We start from the raw sequence: 21,138 nt of genomic DNA on the forward strand, positions 1-21,138 counted from the left end.
AACAAATTCTTTTTACTTCTATAGTGTCATTTCATTAAAAATATTTCAATATGGGCTTTTGATCATTTGTTCTCTGGTAGTAATGCCAGGTTAGGGGATCTGTTTAAATGGGGCATCCTTTTAATTCACCTTGAATAAATATTTGGCATATAAATTTATATTTTATTTCTTTGGATAGATACCTGGTTTCTTTGTTCTCCTATATAAAATACAGGTAATCCAACAAGGTCCAGCACACCGTAAAAACTTGAATTAAGGACATCTGGAAGGTTAGAGTGATTGAAAATGCTCTGAATGTAAGCAACTCAAATGCCAGTGTTGTATATCAGAGGAATTCAGAACAAAACTAGGGTCCTAGGTAAGGGAACATCAAAGGGTTTCCCATCAGCTGTTCTGTATAGCGTGTGGGCTGGTCTGGTGACAGGAAGGTTGAGAACCAGGAGGCAACTAGAGAATATCCTATAGAAGAGGGCCTTCCTTTGTTGCTGACAAAGGTCTGTATAGTCAAAGCTATGGTTTTTCCAGTAGTCATATATGGATATGAGAGTTGAACCTTAAGGAAGGCTGAGTACCAAAGAATTGATGTTTTCAACCTATGGTATTGGAGGAGACTCTTGAGAGTCCCTTGGATTCCAAGGAGATCAAACCAGTCAATTGTAAAGGATGTGAATCCTGCATATTCATTGGAAGGACTGATGCTGAAACTGAAGCTCCAATATTTTGGTCACCTGCTGTGAAGAACTGACTCATTGGAAAAGTCCCTGATGCTGGGAAAGACTGAGGGCAGGAGGAGAAGGGGACGACAGAGGATGGCATCACTGACTCAATGGACATGAGTTTGAGCAGGCTCCAGGAGATACTGAAGGACAGGGAAGCCTGGTGTGCTGCAGTCCATGGGGTCACAAAGAGTCAGACATGGCTGGGCAACTGAAAAACAACAACATTTTCAGACATGGAAGGATCCCAGCTAGCTCCCATGATGTCTGCTGGCATTGTGAGTGTCATAATATCTCTTGACAAGAGGCCCACAGCTCTGGCTTCACTTGGCACCTAAGCTACTAAACTAGGGTCATGGCTATTATGGTTGGGGTGGGGCTGATGTGATTGGAGATCCATGTTGACATTTGCTCATGAGTGATGGTGTAGGAGGGAGAGACCTCTGTGTTCAAGAATGGTTAAAAACCTGCATTTCCTGGAATACTTGCCTCTTTCTTCTGTTTCAATCGGACTGTGTCTTCAGAGCCCAAATGACTCTCCTTACTTATTCTCTGTGCTGGAGAGATGCAAACCAGACTCTTATGGCCCATGGTGCAGATTGATCTGAAGCTTCTTCCTAGGCTTTGGGGTCTCAGCATTTGCAGACTTCAGCAAAACAAGAGTATTTTCTCTTCCTATAGAGTCACACAGTTCCCTCTTGTCAAGAAATAGGCATGGCTTACATACTGGGATGAGTAGTGATCACCCATAGAGCATCTTCTCAGACCCAAATGACCTCCCATGCATCCCATGCCCATGTTGGACTATGAAGTTCCAGAGTGACTTGACCGGATGAGAGATGGGCATCTGAGATAGGTAGATGCATTTCCACATAGTTTGGAATTGATGTCAAGCAAGAGAGCAAGAGTTTCTGATCTCTGTGATTTTGAGACCTGGACATAGAGGAAGTTGCTGTGCAAAGAAGGGAAAGAGGTGAGGATGGGCAGAGAGAGGCAGAAGCCAGAGAGGTAGCACAAGGTTGCCTGTGCCCGCCAGTCCTTCTAAAGTCAAGTCAGAGTTCTCTGTTCTCTGAAAAAAAAAAATGCCTCCGTTGGGCTCAACTAGATCCAGTTGTTTTGCTTATATGCCATCAAAACAGGCTGCTCTAAACTCCCTTGAAAAGAATGACGAGGCATGGCCTTTATACTAAAGAGCTGTTTGCTCATTACTGTTTATATTTTGGATGCTATCAGAAATTGAGGATATTTTCTGTAACAGGAGAAAGATCTTAGCAGGAGCCTGAGCTGCATGCATGCTGTTGAGAGGTGTGACTTTGTTTTCAGATGTGCTGCCCTATATACACACGGTGGCTGCAAGTGTGTTGGGAAGAGGGGTGGGGCTTGGGGGTCCTATTCAGAAAGGGCCAGACAGGTCAGTCCTCCTGTTCCCTGTGATCAAAGGAAATAGTGTCTGGTTTCCTGTCTGGAGGAGGGGTATTCATCACTGAATTTCTGAAGTACAGATGTCATTTAAAATTTTCTATGCAGTGTGTTCAGTCATGCACTTGGGTCTGACTCTTTGCAACCCCATGGCCTACAGCACACCAGACCTCCCTGTCACTCACCATCTCTCGAAATTTGTCCAAGTTCAAGTCCATTGCATTGGTGATGCCATTCAGCCACCTCATCCTCTGAGGACCTCATCTCCTTCTGCCTTCAATCTTTCCCAGCATCAGGGACTTTTCCAAAGTGTTGGCTGTTTGCATCAGATGACCAAACTACTGGAGCTTCATCACCAGTCCTTCCAATGAGTATTCAGAGTTGATTTCCCTTAGGATTGACTGGTTTGATCCCCTTGCTGTCCAAGGGACTTTCAGGAGTCTACTCTAGCACCACAGTTTGAAGGCATCAGTTCTTTGGAATTCTGCTTCTTTATGCTCCAGCTTTCACAACCATTCATGACCACTTGGATGACCATAGCCTTGACTATATGGACCTTGTTGGCAGAGCAATGTCTCTGCTTTTCAGCACACTGTCTAGGTTTGTCATAGCCTTCCTGTCAAGAAGAAATTGTCTTCTGATTTCATGGCTGCAGTCATCATGTGCAGTGGTCTTAGAACCTAAGAAGAGGAAATCTGTCACTACTTCCACCATTTCCCCTTCTATTTGGCATGAAGTAATGGCACACAATTGCACTCATCTCACACACTAGTAAAGTAATGCTCAAAATTCTCCAAGCCAGGCTTCAGCAATATGTGAACTGTGAACTTCCAGATGTTCAAGCTGGTTTTAGAAAAGGCAGAAGAACCAGAGATCAAATTGCCAATATCATCTGGGTCATCAAAAAAGTAAGAGAGTTCCAGAGAAACATCTATTTCTGCTTTATTCACTATGTAAAAACCTTTGGCTCTGTGGATCACAATTAACAGTGGAAAATTCTGAAAGAGATGGGAATACCAGACCACCTGACCTGCCTCTTGAGAAACCTATATGCAGGTCAGGAAGCAACAGTTAGAACTGGACATGGAACAACAGACTGGTTCCAACTAGGAAGAGGAGTACGTCAAGGCTGCATATTGTCACCCTGCTTATTTAACTTATATGCAGAGTACATCATGAGAAACGCTGGGCTGGAAGAAGCACAAGCTGGAATCAAGATTGCCAGGAGAAATATCAATAACCTCAGATATGCAGATGACACCACCCTTATGGCAGAGAGTGAAGAGGAACTAAATAGCCTCTTCATGAAAGTGAAAGAGGAGAGTGAAAAAGTTGGCTTAAATCTCAACATTCAGAGAGCTAAGATAATGTCATCTGGTCCCATCACTTCATGGGAAATAGATGGGGAAACAGTGGAAGCAGTGTCAGACTTTATTTTTGGGGGCTCCAAAATCACTGCAGATGGTGACTGCAGCCATGAAAATAAAAGACCCTTACTCCTTGGAAGAAAAGTTATGACCAACCTAGGTAGCATATTAAAAAGCAGAGACATTACTTTGCCAACAAAGATCCGTCTAGTCAAGGCTACGGTTTTTCCAGTGGTCATGTATGGATGTGAGAGTTGGACTGTGAAGAAAGCTGCACACTGAAAAATTGATGCTTTTTTGAACTGTGGAGTGGGAGAAGACTCTTGAGAGTCCCTTGGACTGCAAGGAGATCTAACCAGTCCATCCTAAAGGAGATCAGTCCTGGGTGTTCATTGGAAAGACTGATGCTGAAGCTGAAACTCCAATACTTTGGCCACCTCATGCGAAGAGTTGAATCATTGGAAAAGACCCTGATGCTGGCAGGGATTGGGGACAGGAGGGGAAGGGGACAACAGAGGATGGGATGGCTGGATGGCATCAACGACTTGATGGACATGAATTTGAGTAAACTCCGGGAGTTGGTGATGGACAGGGAGGCCTGGTGTGCTGTGATTCATGGGGTCGTGAAGAGTCAGACACGACTGAGCGACTAAATTGACTGTCTGAATTGGGCCAGATGCCATGATTTTAGTTTTTTTTTTTTTTTTTAATATTTAGGTTTAAGCTGGCTTTTCACTCTCTTCCTTCACTCTCATCAAGAGGTTCTTCAGTTCCTCTTTGCTTTCTGCCAATAGAGTGGTATCATCATGCATATCTGAGATTGCTGATGTTTTCCCACCTATCTTGATTCCAGCTAGTAACCTATCCAGCCTGGCATATCTCATGGTGTGCTCAGCATATAGATTAAACAAACAGGGAATAGCTGATTGCCCTGTTGTACTCCTTTCTCAATCTTGAACCAATCAGTTCTTCCACACAGGGTTCTAAATGCTGCTTCTTGACTGCATACAGGTTTCTCAGAAGACAGGTAAGAAGGTCTGGTATGTTCATCTCTTTAAGTGCTTTGCACAATTTGTTATGATCCACATAGTCAAAGGCTTTTGCATAGATGATAAAACAGAGGTAGACATCTTTCTGGAATTCCCTTGCTCTCTCTACAATCCAGTGAAAGTTGGCAATATGATCTCTGGTTCCTCTTCCTTTTCTAAACCCAGCTTGGACATCTGGAAGTTCTTGGTTCACACAATACTAAAGACTGGCATGCAAAATTTTAACCAATATCTTACTAGCATGGGAGGGAGTGCAACTGTCTAACGGTTAGTACATTCTTTACTGCTACTTTTCTTGGGAACTAGAGTGAGGATTGACTTTTTCCAGTTCTGTGGCTATTGCTGAGTCTTCCAGATTTGCTAACCTGTTGAATGCAGCACCTTGATGTTATCATCCTTTAGGGTTTTGAATAGCTCTACTGGAATTCTTTGCAGTAGTGTGTTAATAAAATCAACTAAACATACAGAGCCCAATGGTCAAAAATTTACAAGCCGAAAGTGTAAGTTCTGGGGTCAGATGGCCTTTTACATGAGTGGGTTTTAGCAACAGTGCTCCTGATCTCGGATGGAGAGCAGTGAGCGCTCCTGAAAGGATATTTTAGTTTTCTGCCCAGAGGTGGAAGCTAGGTAGCCTGGATGAAACCCCAGGAATCCTAGTCAACACATCACCAGGGGCTCGAGGCTAGAAGCAAAGTGACTCTGGCTCTTTCCCTGATTAAAGCAAGAATGTTGCAAAGAGGCAAAAACTGTAAATAAGTACAAAGTTTATTATTAGAGACACAGCACAATGTGTGGCAGAGCACACAGAAAAACAGGTTGTTTATTGAAGACAGAAGCGAGGCAGAAACACGCCTCCAGAGAGAAAGGGTAGGGGCATCCTCTCTAATGAGGAGTGCAGTAAGTAAGAGCTAAGCAGAGACACACACCCATGGTGGAGTGCAGATGTCCTGAATGAGGGGGAACACAATAAAAAGCGACATAAATGATTTACATAGCACAGTGCTTCCAGATCATTGTTTACCTTTGGCCAATTATCTTGTTCATTTCTTCACACCTGACTGGTCCATGGACCCTCAAAAGGTGCATATGAAACTGTTTTCTAAGATAGATCCCATCGTAGAGGCCTATGGGTGCATGTCTACTTATTAAAGGGTGGGGTCACCTCCCTTTTCCATCCCCAAGAAGCCTTCCTGCGAATGTGTAGACAGGGAAGTTTTTGTCGAACTCAGCAGTGGGTACTTTATCTCTTTGCTTTAGCAGAGCTCAGCTTTTGCCACTAGCTTTGTCTTTGGAGTGTCAGGGTAAGACCAAAGCCTGAAATTTACTCAACTTGACAAACACCAGTGGTCCAGCCCAGAGGCACACTGTCTCCAACCTTACTACCTATGCAAGTTCCCTTCCTCTCTGTGTCTTGGATTCCATGTCTGTAAAATGAGAAGGGTTTGCCTAGATAATCTCTGAGGTATAGTGGAGATGAACATCCCTTGAACTTCAAGGCAGGAAGAGGTTGGGGGATGAATCTGAACATGGCTGGACACCCTCTCTGCCTGAAAGTTCAGAAAGGATTAGGACTGTGCAGATGGTACATTCTCTGATGAGCCATCCACAGTCACACAGTCATGGGAAGAAAGAGATCCTGGGCGGTCAAGGTTAAGGATGAGGGGATTCTACTGGGTGTAAGGCCACTCAATATGGCCAGAAAAGTTGGTGCTTCCCCGCCAGCAAGAGGCAGCCCCAGTGACCTGCAAGCCCCAGGGCTGCAGCTTGCCTTAATGAGAGGAATCTGTGCTTTGCGGAGCGGTTCAAACAGGGTTCTACCTGGGGGAGGCATCAATAGAAGAGATTTGAAACCATGGAACAGATTGAGGCCAAGCCTAGAGTGAGTGCAAGGAGAGAGTGTCCAGGAGAGGAGGAGAGACGAGTGAAAAAGACTGAAGGATAAGAAGACTGAAGGCAGGAGAGGAAAGGGAAGGAGGGGGCGGTCACCAGTGGGGTCAAATGTAGTCCATATTTGGCAGAAGTGGAGGGTTAGACACCTGTCTTGTTGAGGAGGAGACTCTGGATTTTGCACAAGGGCATCTTGGAGACCTCCTTTTAGCCCTTGCCCCTGAGTCAGCAGGCTGCCCATTCCCCACCCCACCCCCACCCCTGTTTTTGTGACAAATCTTCCAGATGTGAAGCCAGTTGCAAACTTCATTCTGAGGGAGGAGTTACATAGGAAGCCCACCTTGTGGCCTCATCCCATGGCTCAGTGGGGAAGCTGTGAGCAACAGAGGGTCACCTTTTTATTGGGATGTTGGCAGCTCACAGCTCTGGGCACTGTCCCCTTCCTCCCTGGGGTGGGTGAGGGGGTTCAAAACTCGCAGATCACGAGGAGTTCCGTACTGCAGGGTACGTCATTCCACTTGCCCTCACTATAGATCTGCACACAGTTCTCTGGTTGGCCAGCATTATTGTTGTTGGGCTCCCCATTGGCCCAGTTGGAATAGACCAGTGACTCCCCAGTGGGGTAGGTGAACCTGCCCTCCGTGGAGATGTCATTCATGCTCAGGAAAGCATCATTATTCTTGGCTCTGACCAGCTGTGCCACGGCCTCATTCTCGGCTGCAGAGCGTGGCGAGGCCAGCTGTCCCCTAGCCTCTCTGCAGACCTGCTGGGCATCCGAATATGATTTTACAGCACCTGCCGTCTTGAAGATCTTCTCCCCGACAGCCAGGCCATCAGGGAAGAGCACCGCTAGGGGAAATGAGGAGAGTCAGGTTGGGGATGTGGCAGCACCTAGACCTTGTGATCCAACTGGAGTCTCCAGCTCCCACGAGGGTACCAGGGCACCAGGACAAAAGTGAGGCACTTAGTTCCCGATAATCCATCGTGAAAGAGGTGAGGACCCTGGAACTCAGGTGCTTATACAAGAGGCCTAAAGTCGCCCAAATGTCAAATGTAGATGAGGATCAGACCTTGTTGGATGTGACACTAAAGCACCCACGTGCACTTTCTGTTCCGCCCTGTGATGTTCATCAGAATCCGGGACTTTAATTACTGTGTAAGCAGGAAGGACTGTGGCAGGGAAATGAAACTTAGAGGCTGGGGCAGCTCCTGAGAATGGGGAAAACTCCACACAGGCAGCTGACTCTCACCCATGCCTGATAACCAGGTGTGTGGAGCTGTCTGAGCACTTCTGTGCTGTGTGAAGGGGTGAGGAGAAAGGGAGGAGAGGGGTGCATCTGAGAGCAGCCAAGTGCTGATCTCTGCACCAGCGCAAGTCCAGTGTTGGCTTCCGTATGCTTGCAGGTGATGCTACAGCCAGTCAGCCTCCCTGGACCACTGGGTAGTGGATGACGGCATCTGAGAGCTCTGTGTGGGGGCAGGAGGGCAGGGTGGGATCAGCTTTGGAGAGAGCCTTGTCTGGGCCTCAGAAAGTCATGTGTTCAGCCACACACTGGCAATGACAGCCCAGGTGACAAGGGAAAGTCACTTCTCTTTTCAGAATCTAACCCCGTATTTCTAAGGAAAAGGTACACTGCACAACAGCATCCCCTATGTGACGTGTTAAGTATCTCTTTTGAATCCATCCCATCCATACACCTCTGACTTCCAAGGTCGTGCAGGGAAATGTTCAGGACTCCTAAGAGGGCTTACTGGACTGGTTCTGAACCCAGGCTGCACCTTGACCCCACTGCACTTTCCTTTGATTATATTCAACAAGCAGTCAAAGTCCAGATTTTCCACACAGTCAGGATGGCACCCTGACAGCCCTGGACAAGGTCAGTGCGAGCTCATGTGCCATGATTGGTTTACATCCCATATATCCGGGTGGTATGCATGTGCATGCGTGAATTTATCTGTGTGTCGATCTGAAGGTACATGGGCTGACTCAACGTCCATCAGGATGGATGTGAAGAGTGTGCAAGTGTGCTCATGGATGTAGGTGGTGTGGACTGAGTGATGATGTTCAGGTACACACATGTGGCCAGCACATATGCTCAAGTTCTCCTTTGTTTGTATCAGTCTGTATGAAGCATTAGTTTTTAAGTTATGCCCGACTCTTTTTGACCCCATGGACTGAAGCCCACCAGGGTCCTCTGTCCATGAGATTTTCCAGGCAAGGATATTGCAGTGGTTTGCCATTTCCATTCCCGGGGATCTTCCCGAATCAGAGATCAAACCCAGGTCTCCTGCAATGCAGGCAGATTCTTTACCAGTTGAGCTACCAGGGAATGAGAGAGTAAATAGATATGTAAATATGATTGTGCAAGAAGGAAGACATAAACTGCTGAAAATTCTCATCCCACTACTTCAGGACTTAGTTGGCTTGAGTTCTTAGAGGCCAACCCTCTGTCTCACCCAATCAGGTCCCTATGTGCACTACTCCTTCAGAAAACTCTTCTTTTTTTGGATCAGTGAGGTTTCATAAGTGATGTGCATTCAAAGCTGTCATCAGGGAGAGGAGAGAAGGAGGAGGGGCAGTTGGTGGAGCGTCCCGAAGGTACAGGGAACTCAAGTATGTGCTCCAGAGGCCTCTGCCTGATTAGGATCCAGGCTTAGGGAAGAATCTCTGCTTAAACACCACAAGAGTTGGCAGGGGAGTCCAGCACTGGCCAGAGACTGGAGGCAGCCTATTCCTTCCAGACCCAGGGACATCTTTAGGGTAAGTTACTTGGTGGCCACACACCAACAAAAGGTCCCCAGCAGCCTTGAAGCCCACAGGCAGCATCCCACCCCCACTCTCACGATCATGTGTGGATTCTCTGCTTCCCTGGGCTGTGTGGCTTCTTTTCTGGGCATTTGCACACCTGGCCCAAAGAGGGAAGAAGTGCATCCTGGGTTGGGTGTCCGTTTATCTGTCAAAGGAACCCTCCAGGGTAGGCCGGGGTAAGGTCTGCTGAACAGATGACTCAGACCGCATCCTCCTCCTTGTGCCTTGCGTCTACTTGAACCCCTGGAGCACATGGGGTTCAGCTCTGTCCCAGCCCTGTCCTTAGCCCCGCTCCTGCCCCAGGGCTAGGTCCAGTCCCAGTCATGGTCCCAGCAAGTCCAATATAGACCCAGCCCAGTGAACTGCCAGCCAAGCCCAGACCCAGTCTGAGGCCCATGATCAGGGCCTGGCTCAGGGTCAGGTCCAGGAACTCACCTTTCTTATACTGAGAGAAGGCATTTTGGAGGCGTCGCAGGTGTCCCTCTAAGACTGCCACCTGCTGCCTGACAGCCTTGACCTCTGCAAGAGAGAGAGGCCAAGTAAAGACAGATCCAGAACAGCCTGGGGTCACTCAGAGCCCAGGCCTCAAGAGAAGGGGTCCAGGTGGAGACACAAGTTGGGAGTGGGGTAAGGAGGTGGAACAGAGGCCTAGGAAGCCTTCTTCTGTTGACCTAGCTGGCCTCTGCTTCCACGGGATTTCCTCCAGTTCTCTTGTGAACAGTATCCCCTGAACAGGTCCCTGCACCTCACTGACAGTGAACCAGATGTCATTTTAATTCCAAATTCTAGGAATCTGATAGCACTTCCTTTTGCATTGGCAGGGGGTGGAATGGTTGTAGGAGAGGAATAGACATAGCTTGAGTATTTCTTATCCATTGAGTTATTTGATGTTCAAGGTTATCTGATGAACTGGAGAGGGAGATTGGCTTGTCATAGAAATTGGATAGAAAATCTGCTCAGGGTGTCCTCCAGCAAGTCATAGAGGCTAAGACCAGAGTCCACCTCTCCATACACTCTGTCAACTTTTCCTGCTTTGACCCCCACCTGTAACTAAATGGGTTATCTGAGAGGAGATCTGAGCTAAATAAGGCCTCCTCCCTGCCCCACACCCTCATGGGGCCCCCAGGTCTTCCTTACCTGTAAGCCCACTCTCACCCTTTTCTCCTCTTTCTCCAGGAGTACCTCTGTCTCCCTTCAGTCCTGGGGGGCCCCTGGCACCTGAAGGCCCCTGTGGACCTATGGCTCCAGCAGGCCCTGGGATCAGAGAAGTAGAGATGGGTGAGTGCTGAACATATATTTTAGCATTTTTGTGTCCCCCCAAGCTCCATACAGGGACTCATATCCCCCAGCCATACACCCTCCTACATGCAAATGTCCCTCTGTGTCTGGAACTCTTCTTACATCCCCTCTGTACACTGACTGTCCCATAATCCGACAACCAGCCTTCCCTGGATACAGACAGTCCCTGCCACTCTCACCACCCTCTCCCTGGAGACAGACAGTTCCCAGAGCCCAACACTGGTTCTCACCCTGGAATGCCAGCTCTGACCTGGTGGCTGGTGGGGGTGGGCACAGGGGAACATGAGCCCAGCCCCACGTCCATTGCTCACCTGCCGCCCCAGCACGTCCAGCGGCTCCGGGCTCACCAGGGGCACCTCTCTCTCCCTTGAGACCTTCGGGGCCTGGGGAGCCCTGCATGCCTGGGGCACCCACTCCTCCTGAGGAAGGAACACATTGGAGAAGCACGGCTGAGAGTGTGCTCAGCAGGTACCATTTCCTCAGCAGTGCAGCTTGTCACCCACAGCTCCAGGTGAGAGAGCGACCTGGGAGACTGCTCCTGACCGCTTGGTCTCTTCCAGGAACCATACCAGGAAATTCAGTCAGTGTGGGAAAGTTGAGGGTGAGGCCCAGGCAAGGCTGACCAGGCGCGGAGGTTCCAGGCTTTTCCAGGCACTGTGCACATAGGTTGGTCCCCACCAGGGCTGCCCATGTCACCCCTCCCTTCTCCCTCCCTCACCCACCACATACCAGCCTCCTACCTTTGGGCCCAGTCTCTCCTTTGGAGCCTGGTGTGCCCGGAGGTCCCATGCTCCCCTGCTTCCCTGAGGGGCCCTCTCTCCCAGCCGGGCCAGGCATGCCTGGAGGCCCTGGGGAAAAGGACCAGTCAGGTTAGTGACACTGAATCTCCTTGGAGGTAGAAGTGCTTAAAAGATGGAGCTGTAATGGACGTCAGACAGGCAGCCTCCTCCTAAAGATATTGCCCCTAGGAAGCTCCAGCCTTCTCTGAAATAACCTCGTGCCACCTTGAGAATGACCTTCTTCTTCTTCCTGGGGTGGAATCTGTGCTCGCTTACTGCCGTGTCCTAATGCAGCACGCCACTTGCAGACACCTGCATTCCACGCCCAGCTACTCACCAGGTGGTCCAGGGTCTCCCTTTGGTCCGGGTTCTCCAGCAGAGCCATTGTCCCCTTTCAGCCCAATGGGGCCAGCTGGTCCTGGCCTCCCTGCTTGTCCTGCAGGTCCTGGTGAACCTGTGGCAGCAAAAGAGATGGACATAAAGCTGACCCCGGCTCAGGAGGAGCCAGCTGCCCGCAGAGTCAGGGCCCCGGTGTTCTTTCAGGGTTCTGTAGGGTGTAGACACTCCCCCTCCAGGTGACTGGTCCGTGGAGATCTAGGAAATCTGTGTCTACCTCTCCATTTTACAGGTGAAGAAACAGGCTTGCAGAGTTGGAGGCAGATCCAAACCTAGACCCACCTGACTTTGCATACAATGCATCTGCCCCTGCCCCAAGGCCACGGTATTTATGGCAGTTAAGTCTGTCAGCTTTTACCCTTGACCCTGGACTCCCTGCCCTCCCCCCTTCCCAGAACCAAAGTTTCTGTCAGAAATGACACCTGACACTTAGCACCAGAGACATAGAAATCAAAAGCACAATGACCCTGGAGAAGGAAATGGCAACCCACTCCAGTATTCTTGCCTAAAAAATTCTATGGACAGAGGAGCCTGGAGGGCTACAGTCCTTTGGGTCAAAAAGAATTGGACATGACTGAGTGACTAAACAGCAACAAAAAATGCCTTCATGATATAGTTACCAACTGTCTGACCATAGCTAATGCTCAGTGACGATTATTACAACAGGCTCTCAACCAGACAGGGGTCCTCTACTTGACCTGAACATGGATGATCACGGGGTGGCTAAACGGTTCCCCTGAAAGGGTGGACACATACAGGTAACTAACATTTTTCTTGTCCATGTGCAGGGAACCCAGCAGCTCAGAGGACCCTTGGAAGAGCCTAGAAGCTCTGAACCTGAGGCTAAAGGACAAGATCAGACAAGGGACAGCACCCACTAAGGAACTAGACCCGGATGGAGCCTTGGGGAGAAGTTCTCATCCAATACTTGCCTTCTAGGGAGCAATTTCCCTCCTCCTTCTGGGAAATGAAAAAGCAGCCAGATGCATGCTTTTAAAAATAAACTATGCAAAAGAAAGAAGCAGAATATCATGTGTTTTGCTCCCAAGCCAGTCTGAAATATCTGAGAACCACAGAATACTGTCAGGAATCAGCAGAGCTCTTAAGGTTTGTTTCAACATTTGGGGTAAAAAACAAAGGGATTCAAATCTGTACTTAAAAGCTGTCATGGGGCATTTGGGATTGCCATAACAATAAGCATGTTTCTCCATCAAAAGAGAAAGGCAGATCGGGCCCCATATAAAAAACAGCACCGCTAATTGGAGCCCACAGAGGAAGTACTTGAGATCACCAGGACGAAGCTGTTCTATCACTTACAATGATTAGGAAGAGAGGGTTTGCCCTGTGGCCAAGTGAAAAGAGATTTTTATAAACACTTAGAGCTTAGAAGTTTAAATCAAACACTGGTTTGAGATCTGGTTCCACCATTTCTGTGCGACCCTGGGCAAGTGACTTACCCCCACTGGGCTTCTGTTGGATTTTATGAAAATTAAATGAGCAAATATTTGTTAAAAAAAAAAAAAAAGCACAATGAGCTGTCACCTCACTGTCAGAATGGCTATTATCAGACAGCAAATAAGAAGTGTTGGAGAAAGTGGAGAAAAGGGAAACTTTGTGAAGCGGGGATGTAAATCGGTACAGCCACTATGGAGAATAGTATGAAGGTTTCTCAGAAAGTTAAAAATAGAGCTATGATATAACCCATCAATTCCACTTCTGAGTATTTATGAAAAAACTAACCTGAAAAGATATATGTTCCCCCAAGTTAATTGCAGCGTTGTTTATGGTAGCCCAGACATGGATGCAGCCTAGAGCCCAAGTATCTGTGGATGGAAGAATGGATGTAGAAAATGCAGGGTGCATATACAATGGAACATTATTCAGGCATAAAAGGGAATGAAATCTTGCTATTTGCAGCAACATTGGTGAAACTTGAAGGCACTAGCTTAGTGGAATAAGTCACAGAGAAGGGCAGTACTATATGATCTCACTTATATGTGAAATCTAAATAAACAAATGAACAAAAACAACATACTCACAGATACAGAGAACAGATTTGTGGTGGCTAAAGGAGGGGTTGAGAAGTGAGCAGAATGGATAGAATTCCTCAAAAGGTACAAGTGTCCAGTTAAAAAAAAATTGAGTCCTAGGAAGACGATGTACAGCACAGTTACTATACTTAGTAATTCTGGGTTGCATGCTTGAACATTGCTGAGCAGGCAGATCTTAAAAGTTCTCATTACACACAAATTGTAACTATGTGTGTTGATGACTCATTGTGACAATCATTTCACAATATATGCAAATATGAATTCATTATGATATACATCTGAATATAATATATTATAGATCAGCTCTATTTTAATATAAAGAAGAGAAAAATCTATATAACATGCTTTTAAAATTATGGAAGATAGGTGAAATTATTGTGCATTATTAAGTGATTAAGTTATAAACACTCTATTTAATATGATTCTTCAATGTGTCCATGCATGTGTCAGGCATGTGCACATGTAATATATACTGAAAATACCCCAAGAACAGCATATACAAAGGTGTTAACAGTTGTTCTTTCTAAGGAGCACAATTCAGACAATTTTAATTTTCTTCTCTTTGTATTTTGACCACATACTAATTTGTTTTGGAAAAATGACCAAACATTTGAAAAAATTACATTACCTTAAGAAGGCTGCCTAAGTCTGAAATTATGAGAGGTTTGCCTTCAATGACTAAAGGGAGAAATGCCTATTGATTCAAGAATTATACACTCAATTCTGTGAGTTTGGTTATTCTTTTTTCATTGGGATGAAATTCACATAATATAAAAATAATCTTTTATTTTTTTTTTACTGTGATGTGTAGCTTTCAGGATCTCAGTTCCCCAATCAGGGATTGAACCTGAGGCCTGGCAGTGAAAACACCGAATCCTAACCACTGGACCTCCAGGAATTTCCTATAATTAATCATTTAAAGTATACAATTCAGCGGCATTTAGAACATTGACATAATTGTACAACTTCCACTTCTCTTTAGTTCAAGACTATTTCATTAATCCCAAAAAAACCTCATACCCATTTATCACTCCCTCCCTGCCTCCTCCCAGGCCCTGGCTATCTCTAGTCCACTGCCTGTCTCTGTTACCTATTCTGGATATTTTATATAAATACATACAATATATGACCCTTTGTGTCTGCCTTTTTAAACTAGCAGTGACATTCTTGAGGATCATCCAATTTGTAGCACATCTCAGTACTTCATTCCTTTCTATGGCTGAGAAATGTTTTATAGTATGAATATAACACATTTTCTTTATCCGTTCACTGTGGATAAATGCTGATAGACACTTGATTTGTTTCCATCTTTTGACTGTTGTGATGAAAGCATTCATGTGCAAAAAGACAGCAAAAGGAATCTGTCAGTTACTACTAATTTGTGTGTTCACTTATTTGTTCATTTCCTCATTTCATTTCTCTGTTCACTGAGAAGCTCTCTGTAAAACCTAGCTTTCTGCCTGGCACTGAGCAGGATGTAAATGTCAGCACCAGGTCCTGGTCTGCAAAGCATCTGTCACTGAATTTTAAACTATGAGGCACAGGTAATGAGTGAAGAAAACAGCTTAGGAGATGTCCCTCATCCCATCCCAGCACCCCAAACCATGGACACACACGTGCTCATAGGAAACAGGACTTCAGGGCTGAAGAGGATTCAGAGACCTGGAGAGGAGAGGTGATATTTCAGATCTGGAAACCATTCCCCCAGGGTAAGAAGAGCAAGGCTCACCTGGGCCAAGAATGTGCAGGTGGTGGGAGACTGGTGTATCTGATGGGTGGTGAGAGCCTCTGTGCTGGACATTGTGTCCTGCTCTTAGTTTCAATCCTTACTAGGCAAGCAATGGGAGCCTGGAGGATGGGCTCCACATCCCAGATGCCCTGGTGCACATTGCTCAGGCAGAGACACCTGGTCCCTAACTGAGCCTCTCCTGGGCTCCCACCAGGCTGGGGAGGGCAGCAGGTACCTTGGAAGCAAGTCATTCCTTAGAAGGGAGCATTAGAGGTTGCCCACCCTTTGCACAAACCATGGAGTCCATGAGAGCAGGAGGGTAGAGGAAAGGATACTTTTCAATTCATGGCCCCTAGGGGAGCTAGAGAGAGCTGGCACCTTGAATACCACCCCTCCTCTGAGATCACTTCTAGGTGACCTTCTCAAGCCACAACCCATTCATGTTGGAAGCTACTTTCTCTCTAAAAGACAGACAGATATTTGTCTCTTACCCTACAAATCCTGGGGATGTTATGTATTCTTTTCAGCTTTAATGTTCATTTCTTTCCTCTCCAATCAAAGCACAAACTCCAGGAAGATAAAAGACCTCAGTTGATCCCTCCATAGCCCTGGCCCAGGGCCATGGTGGTCCCTTCGTCCTTGTCGCTGGTTCATCAAATTCTCACTTCTTGCAAGTAAAAACCAGATCTCCTGTGGGCAGTGTTTCCAGAAAATTCCCTTAACAATACGTTTGGAAACCTCAGGAGAATTCAGCTGGTTGGGACAGCAGAAGAATAAAACTTGATCTTGAAGACCCAACAAAGAAATGAAGCCTTGGCTCAATTCTTTGTCACTGTGTGGTAGATATTATTCCCATCTAAAGATGATTAAACAGAAACTTACAACACTGTCATCAGTTCAAAAATATTTAACATTCTGCAGAGGCAACATTTAATAAGAATGATCAACAGTTAAGTTTTGGAGTGTGCGTGCTCAGTCGCATCTGACTCTTTGTGGATTGTAGCCAGACAGATTCCTCTGTCCATGATATTCTCCAGGCAATAATAGAGTTGCCATTTTCTATCCAGGCGATTGTCCCAACTGTGGGATCAAACCCACACCTCCTATGTCTCCTACGTGAGTGTACTAAGTCACTTCAGTCATGTCCAACCCAGAACCCACCAGGCTCCTCTGTCCATGGGATTCTCCAAACAAGAATACAGGAGAGGGTGCTATGCCCTCCTCCAGGGGATCTTTCTGACCCAGGGATCGAAACTGCATCTCTTACATCTCCTTCATTGGCAGGCAGATTTTTTACCACTAACACCACTTGGTAAGCCCAATGAGTTCTGGAGCTGCTGCCGCTGCTGTTGCTGCTAAGTCACTTCAGTTGTGTCCGACTCTGTGCGACCCCATAGATGGCAGCCCACCAGGCTCCGCCGTCCCTGGGATTCTCCAGGCAAGAACACTGGAGTGGGTTGTCATTGCCTTCTCCGGAGTTCTGGAGTAGGGCACTCCAAATACCAGTCATTCACTCACTGTTTGTACATTCTTGGAGTGGTTAGGGTCAGAAGATCCTAGAGGAGGAATCAGGGCAGGTGGTTATGGAGCTGGGGGCTTGGGCAAGCCAGTGTTTGCCAACCAGTAAAGCCATGTTTTAGGTGGACTGAAGATCTGGCACAAACCTCCCCTGTTGGGAAAACCATCTTCAAGGTTTCCACAGAACATTCAGAATTTTGGGGTTGGTTACAATTCCAGTGCCCACCCCTTCCCATCAGGGCAAGCACATGGTCCCAGCTCTACCTGGATCCCCCTTCTCTCCCTGGGGACCTTCTCTCCCATCTTGTCCATCACGACCAGGCAAGCCACCCTCTGGGGGGCTACACACAACCAGGGTACAGGCGTTGGCCAGTGTTTTCCGGGAATAGATCTCCATTTCTGCTCCCAGGGATCTCCAGGGCTGTGTGAGCAGAAGCAGCACGGAGAGCGGGAGGAGAAGCATGTCCTAGGCAGAGGAACAGAAAGGGGGGGGGGAGGGTACTCTTGGTCCAAGGACAAGGACTAGGGCTGGCCCAGCTCCTGGAGGTCAGGAGAAGCCCTTCCCCCATCTCCTCTCCCATCCTCTGGGGCCAAGAGTAGTAGGGCTCCAAAAGCCGTGTAGGGAAAGTTAGGATAAGGTTTGGCTAGAGAGGACATGAGTGAACCAGCTGGACCTCTGAACTGGTCTGCCAGCAGCTTGGATCTACTCTCAGATGCTCTGTGTCATTCCTTTTTGGGCTTGTCATCCTTGCCAGGGGCACTGTGGTCAGGAGGTAGAATTCCTCACTGAGGCCATTGTCACACCAGGAGGGACTCTCTGAGGGCCCTCAGGTGGGACCCTTCCCTCTCTGGGCCTCTTTATCCCTTTTTATACCAGGAAGTTGGTAGCTTCACCTCTTACAAGGCTGGCTTGTTTCCTCTCACTTGCTGCTCTGCACAGAATAGTGCTGGAGTCTGCAGTGCTATCTGAAAAAAAAGCCGGAGTCCTAATGCCTGGTGAGGTCTGTCCTGAGCACAGAATGGCGCATGACTGCTTATTTGCCAGGATTGGTCATTCCTGGGCTCCACCAGGAAAGTTCCTGGCACACTTAGAGTCCTGCCCAGACCTCCTGAGAAGACCTGGACAGGGGCCTCATGGAAGAGGGGACGTTAGAGACAGGTGCCATCAGGGGGAACCTGGCTTCAGAGGAGGAAAGCCAATGTCCAGTAGAGCTTCTGGTTACCATCAGAAAGGGACTCAGGAGCTAAGTGAGGTCACGGTGGCTACAGGATATGGGTCACTCCCAGTGTTGGGCTTCGTTCCTTTCTCAGAGAGAAACTGTAAAGTTTTCAGTATGGAGAAGAATCATGGGAGTTGCAGAGACCTGGAAGAAAGCCTGAGGGACCTGTGCAAAGGACCGAGGGTTGCCAAGCAGGCTGATGGGAGGGAAGGGGTTTCCTGACCAGAGAAGTGCCTCCTTCCAAGAGGAAGATGAATTGCATTTACCCTGGGGACTTCCAGACAATGGCATCAGATATCTGGTTGGATTTCCCATCTAACTCTCCCCCTCTCCCTGTCCTGGAAACACATCTCCCACCAAACCATGGGAGCAGATTGAAGAGCACCCCTTATTACCCACATTTTCTCCCACCACCAGCATTGAACCTCCTAGAGTGGAAGATCTACACACACCCTGCCTTCTTCAACCACCCACAGAGGCAGGGAGATATTCACCAGACATTGGAAACAAATTAAGAGGCAAGGACAGAGACACTCACAGTTGCTTCCTGTAAGGGTCCAGAACGTCCAGGCAAGTTAAGAGTTCCTGGGTAAGTACTGGCTCTTTATACCTGCCCTGTAACTTGATCCTCAGCCCCAGTTTCCTGAGAATTCTCTTCAGGAAGTAGGGTAATTTATTTATTATTGACTCACTCAATCTCACCCCCAGCTGAACCCAGGTGTCCACCCGACCTCTGGACACCTGCCACTAATATTGATAGGACTAAACCCACCTTAGAGATCAAAGCGCACCCTCAGCCCAGGATCTCATATGTACCCCACTGCACCCCTGTGAGTAAAGTGGCAGCATCAGGGTCTGTATTTCATGACGTCCAGGGGTCCAAGGTCCAGAGAAGAACAGCAAGTTGCACAATGATCTACAACTCTTGCAAAAGCAGTCTGACTCTGCAGAGTCCAAGAAACAGCACCTGCTGTGCCCACTTCTCTTCCACCTTCATCTCAACATTACTGCTCAGACACTAGGAAAGAGCTGGGAGCTGCTTGGCCAATCTGAGCAGAAGTGGGGCAGGTGAAGGGCTGCTGAGGCAACAGCCTGTGGGAGACCGTGTCTGTGGGAGCTGCCATCTGGCAGGGGTCACTCTTTTGCTTTCTGCTGTAGCTCTAGGGAAACTCTCCAGTTTCCTCAAGATGGCTTTCTATGCTCTCTGTTCATCCCCTGCCCAACCCTCCTTCACTCACATGACTATCCAATTCTCTTCATTACAGGGCTTACTGGTAACTGCCTACATACTTGCTGCCCCAGACACTGGTTTCCCTGGTAACTGATGAGCAAACTGACATCAGCTTCCTGTTAGACTGGTGGTATCCTCCCTCAAACAGTAAAAATTGTGTCCATGTCCTTCCTCTTCTCTGCTGAACATGGTTGCGCTAATACCCTTCTTTTTGGACATGTAAGATTCCTTATTTAATAAGCCATGGACATCTTTGTCCCTGTCTCCTAGCTCTTGCTTTGGTCTCAAGGCTGGGCTGCAATAAGCATGCATACCTGCAGGGTGAAGCCTAACAACTGGTGAGTCAGCCAGAAGGCTGCAGGTGATCCCTGAGTGCCGAGATGTTGGAGAATGAGGACAGGGAAGGGAGAGTTGTGGGGATCATCCCGGGGTGTCATTCCCCTAGCATGTGGGTTCCTGTGAGAGATAGCTTTCTCTTCCATTAAACTGATGACATCCTATTAACCTCAGTTTCTTTCCAGTTTAAAAGTAACAGCCTGGGCTTGTGCTTCACCTGACTGCCTGGGAGGTCTTGTGATACTGACAAAACATAAGAGCCTTTCTGGTTTTATTGTTTTCTACAAAATACAAACGTACCCCTGACCCACCACCCCTAAACAATTACAGGCTTTAGGGACACTAACTGGGACAGGCTTGTGAATTGGCCATGGTTGGTTACCCTGAAGGGTTTGGTTGGAACCTGTGGCAATGGTGAAATAAAAAGAGTACCCTCTAGGCTTCTGGTCCCAGATGTGGGAGGGGGCAGAGCAGGGATATAGTGTCAAGGAACAATGCTCTATGCAGCCTACATGCTTTACAACAGTAAAGCTGTTTACAAAGTGGAAGCTGTTACAGTGGGCCTACTCAAGTTGCTGAGCAATGCAAAGAAAAACCCCACTTTATTGGCCATGAAGTTCAGGAATGTGCTGATAAAAATGCCATACCCTGGCATTTCCATCTGTCTTACAGCCCTACTGCTGTCACGTAATAGAAGGATGAGAGGACTAAGTAAGCAACAACTGACAGAGGAAACCCACTATCTCAACCTGTGAACCAAGAGGTTAGCTTAAGTCATGGAACTTGTCATTAAATATTCCAGGAGCAGTCAGCACAGGGCATATCTACATCATGTTAACCCAGAGGCAAACTAGTCAATATCATTGGTGTTCAACTGTTGACCACCCAAGTATCATTGCCAGCTAAGGATCAGGAGAATAACTCACTTTTGTCCTTGCCACAGGATCTACCCCCAGGGGTTCATACTGTAAGTGGCCCTGGGACTAAAACTGGCAGGAAAGTCCCAGGTGTTTGGGGTTTGCTGCCCTGTGGGGATTAAGACTAGAAAGGAACTTACAGATTTCATCTGGACCCAGATAAGAAGACTAAGAAATTAATCAAGGTCCCCTACTAGAGAAAGGCACCATTATATTAACCTTGTGTTCTGTTACACCCCCTCCAGTGTCTGACACTGGCTGAAGAGGACAGAGGTTGGACAGCATAATGGTACTGCTGCTGCTGCTGCTGCTAAGTCGCTTCAGTCATGTCCAACTCTGTGCGACCCCATAGACGGCAGCCCACCAGGCTCCCCCGTCCCTGGGATTCTCCAGGCAAGAACACTGGAGTGGGTTG

At 47.5% G+C, this 21,138-nt stretch overlaps 2 protein-coding genes across 3 annotated transcripts in view; both read right to left on the minus strand.

Moving 5' to 3' along the window:
• LOC122446275 (pulmonary surfactant-associated protein D) overlaps positions 1-17,958 on the minus strand; it is a 93,937-nt gene extending 75,979 nt beyond the window's left edge. The window contains exon 1 of the mRNA XM_043476245.1: positions 17,914-17,958. The gene's annotated coding sequence lies outside the window, so the exon portion shown is untranslated. The remainder of the gene's footprint in view (positions 1-17,913) is intronic.
• On the minus strand, positions 5,335-18,867 carry LOC122446274 (collectin-46). Of its 2 annotated transcripts, XM_043476242.1 has the most exons (9): positions 18,778-18,800; positions 17,914-17,985; positions 17,284-17,485; positions 11,663-11,779; positions 11,287-11,394; positions 10,858-10,965; positions 10,385-10,501; positions 9,683-9,766; positions 5,335-7,287 (listed from the first exon to the last, which is right to left on the minus strand). In XM_043476242.1, the coding sequence occupies exons 3-9, from the start codon at positions 17,480-17,482 to the stop codon at positions 6,905-6,907; spliced, it is 1,116 nt and encodes a 371-aa protein (XP_043332177.1). In that variant the 5' UTR covers positions 17,483-17,485; positions 17,914-17,985; positions 18,778-18,800; the 3' UTR covers positions 5,335-6,904. The 2 variants fall into 2 exon arrangements, with proteins under 2 accessions (XP_043332177.1, XP_043332178.1); XM_043476243.1 differs by lacking the exon at positions 17,914-17,985 and having other exon boundaries at positions 18,778-18,867.
• Between the last annotated feature and the right edge of the window lie 2,271 nt (positions 18,868-21,138).

This window comes from Cervus canadensis, chromosome 8, assembly GCF_019320065.1.
Source record: "Cervus canadensis isolate Bull #8, Minnesota chromosome 8, ASM1932006v1, whole genome shotgun sequence".
NCBI classification, from domain to species: Eukaryota; Metazoa; Chordata; class Mammalia; order Artiodactyla; family Cervidae; genus Cervus; species Cervus canadensis.

What these genes read in the sequence shown, in the direction of transcription:
- LOC122446274 (XM_043476243.1), bottom strand. Translation starts at nt 17,482, where the DNA reads ATGCTTCTCCTCCCGCTCTCCGTGCTGCTTCTGCTCACACAGCCCTGG. An exon ending in GGGAGAGAAGGGGGATCCAG is followed by an intron (nt 11,780 to 17,283) that starts GTAGAGCTGGGA and finishes TTGCTGCCACAG; the next exon opens with GTTCACCAGGACCTGCAGGA. An exon ending in GGGTGAGAGTGGGCTTACAG is followed by an intron (nt 9,767 to 10,384) that starts GTAAGGAAGACC and finishes TCTCTCTTGCAG; the next exon opens with AGGTCAAGGCTGTCAGGCAG.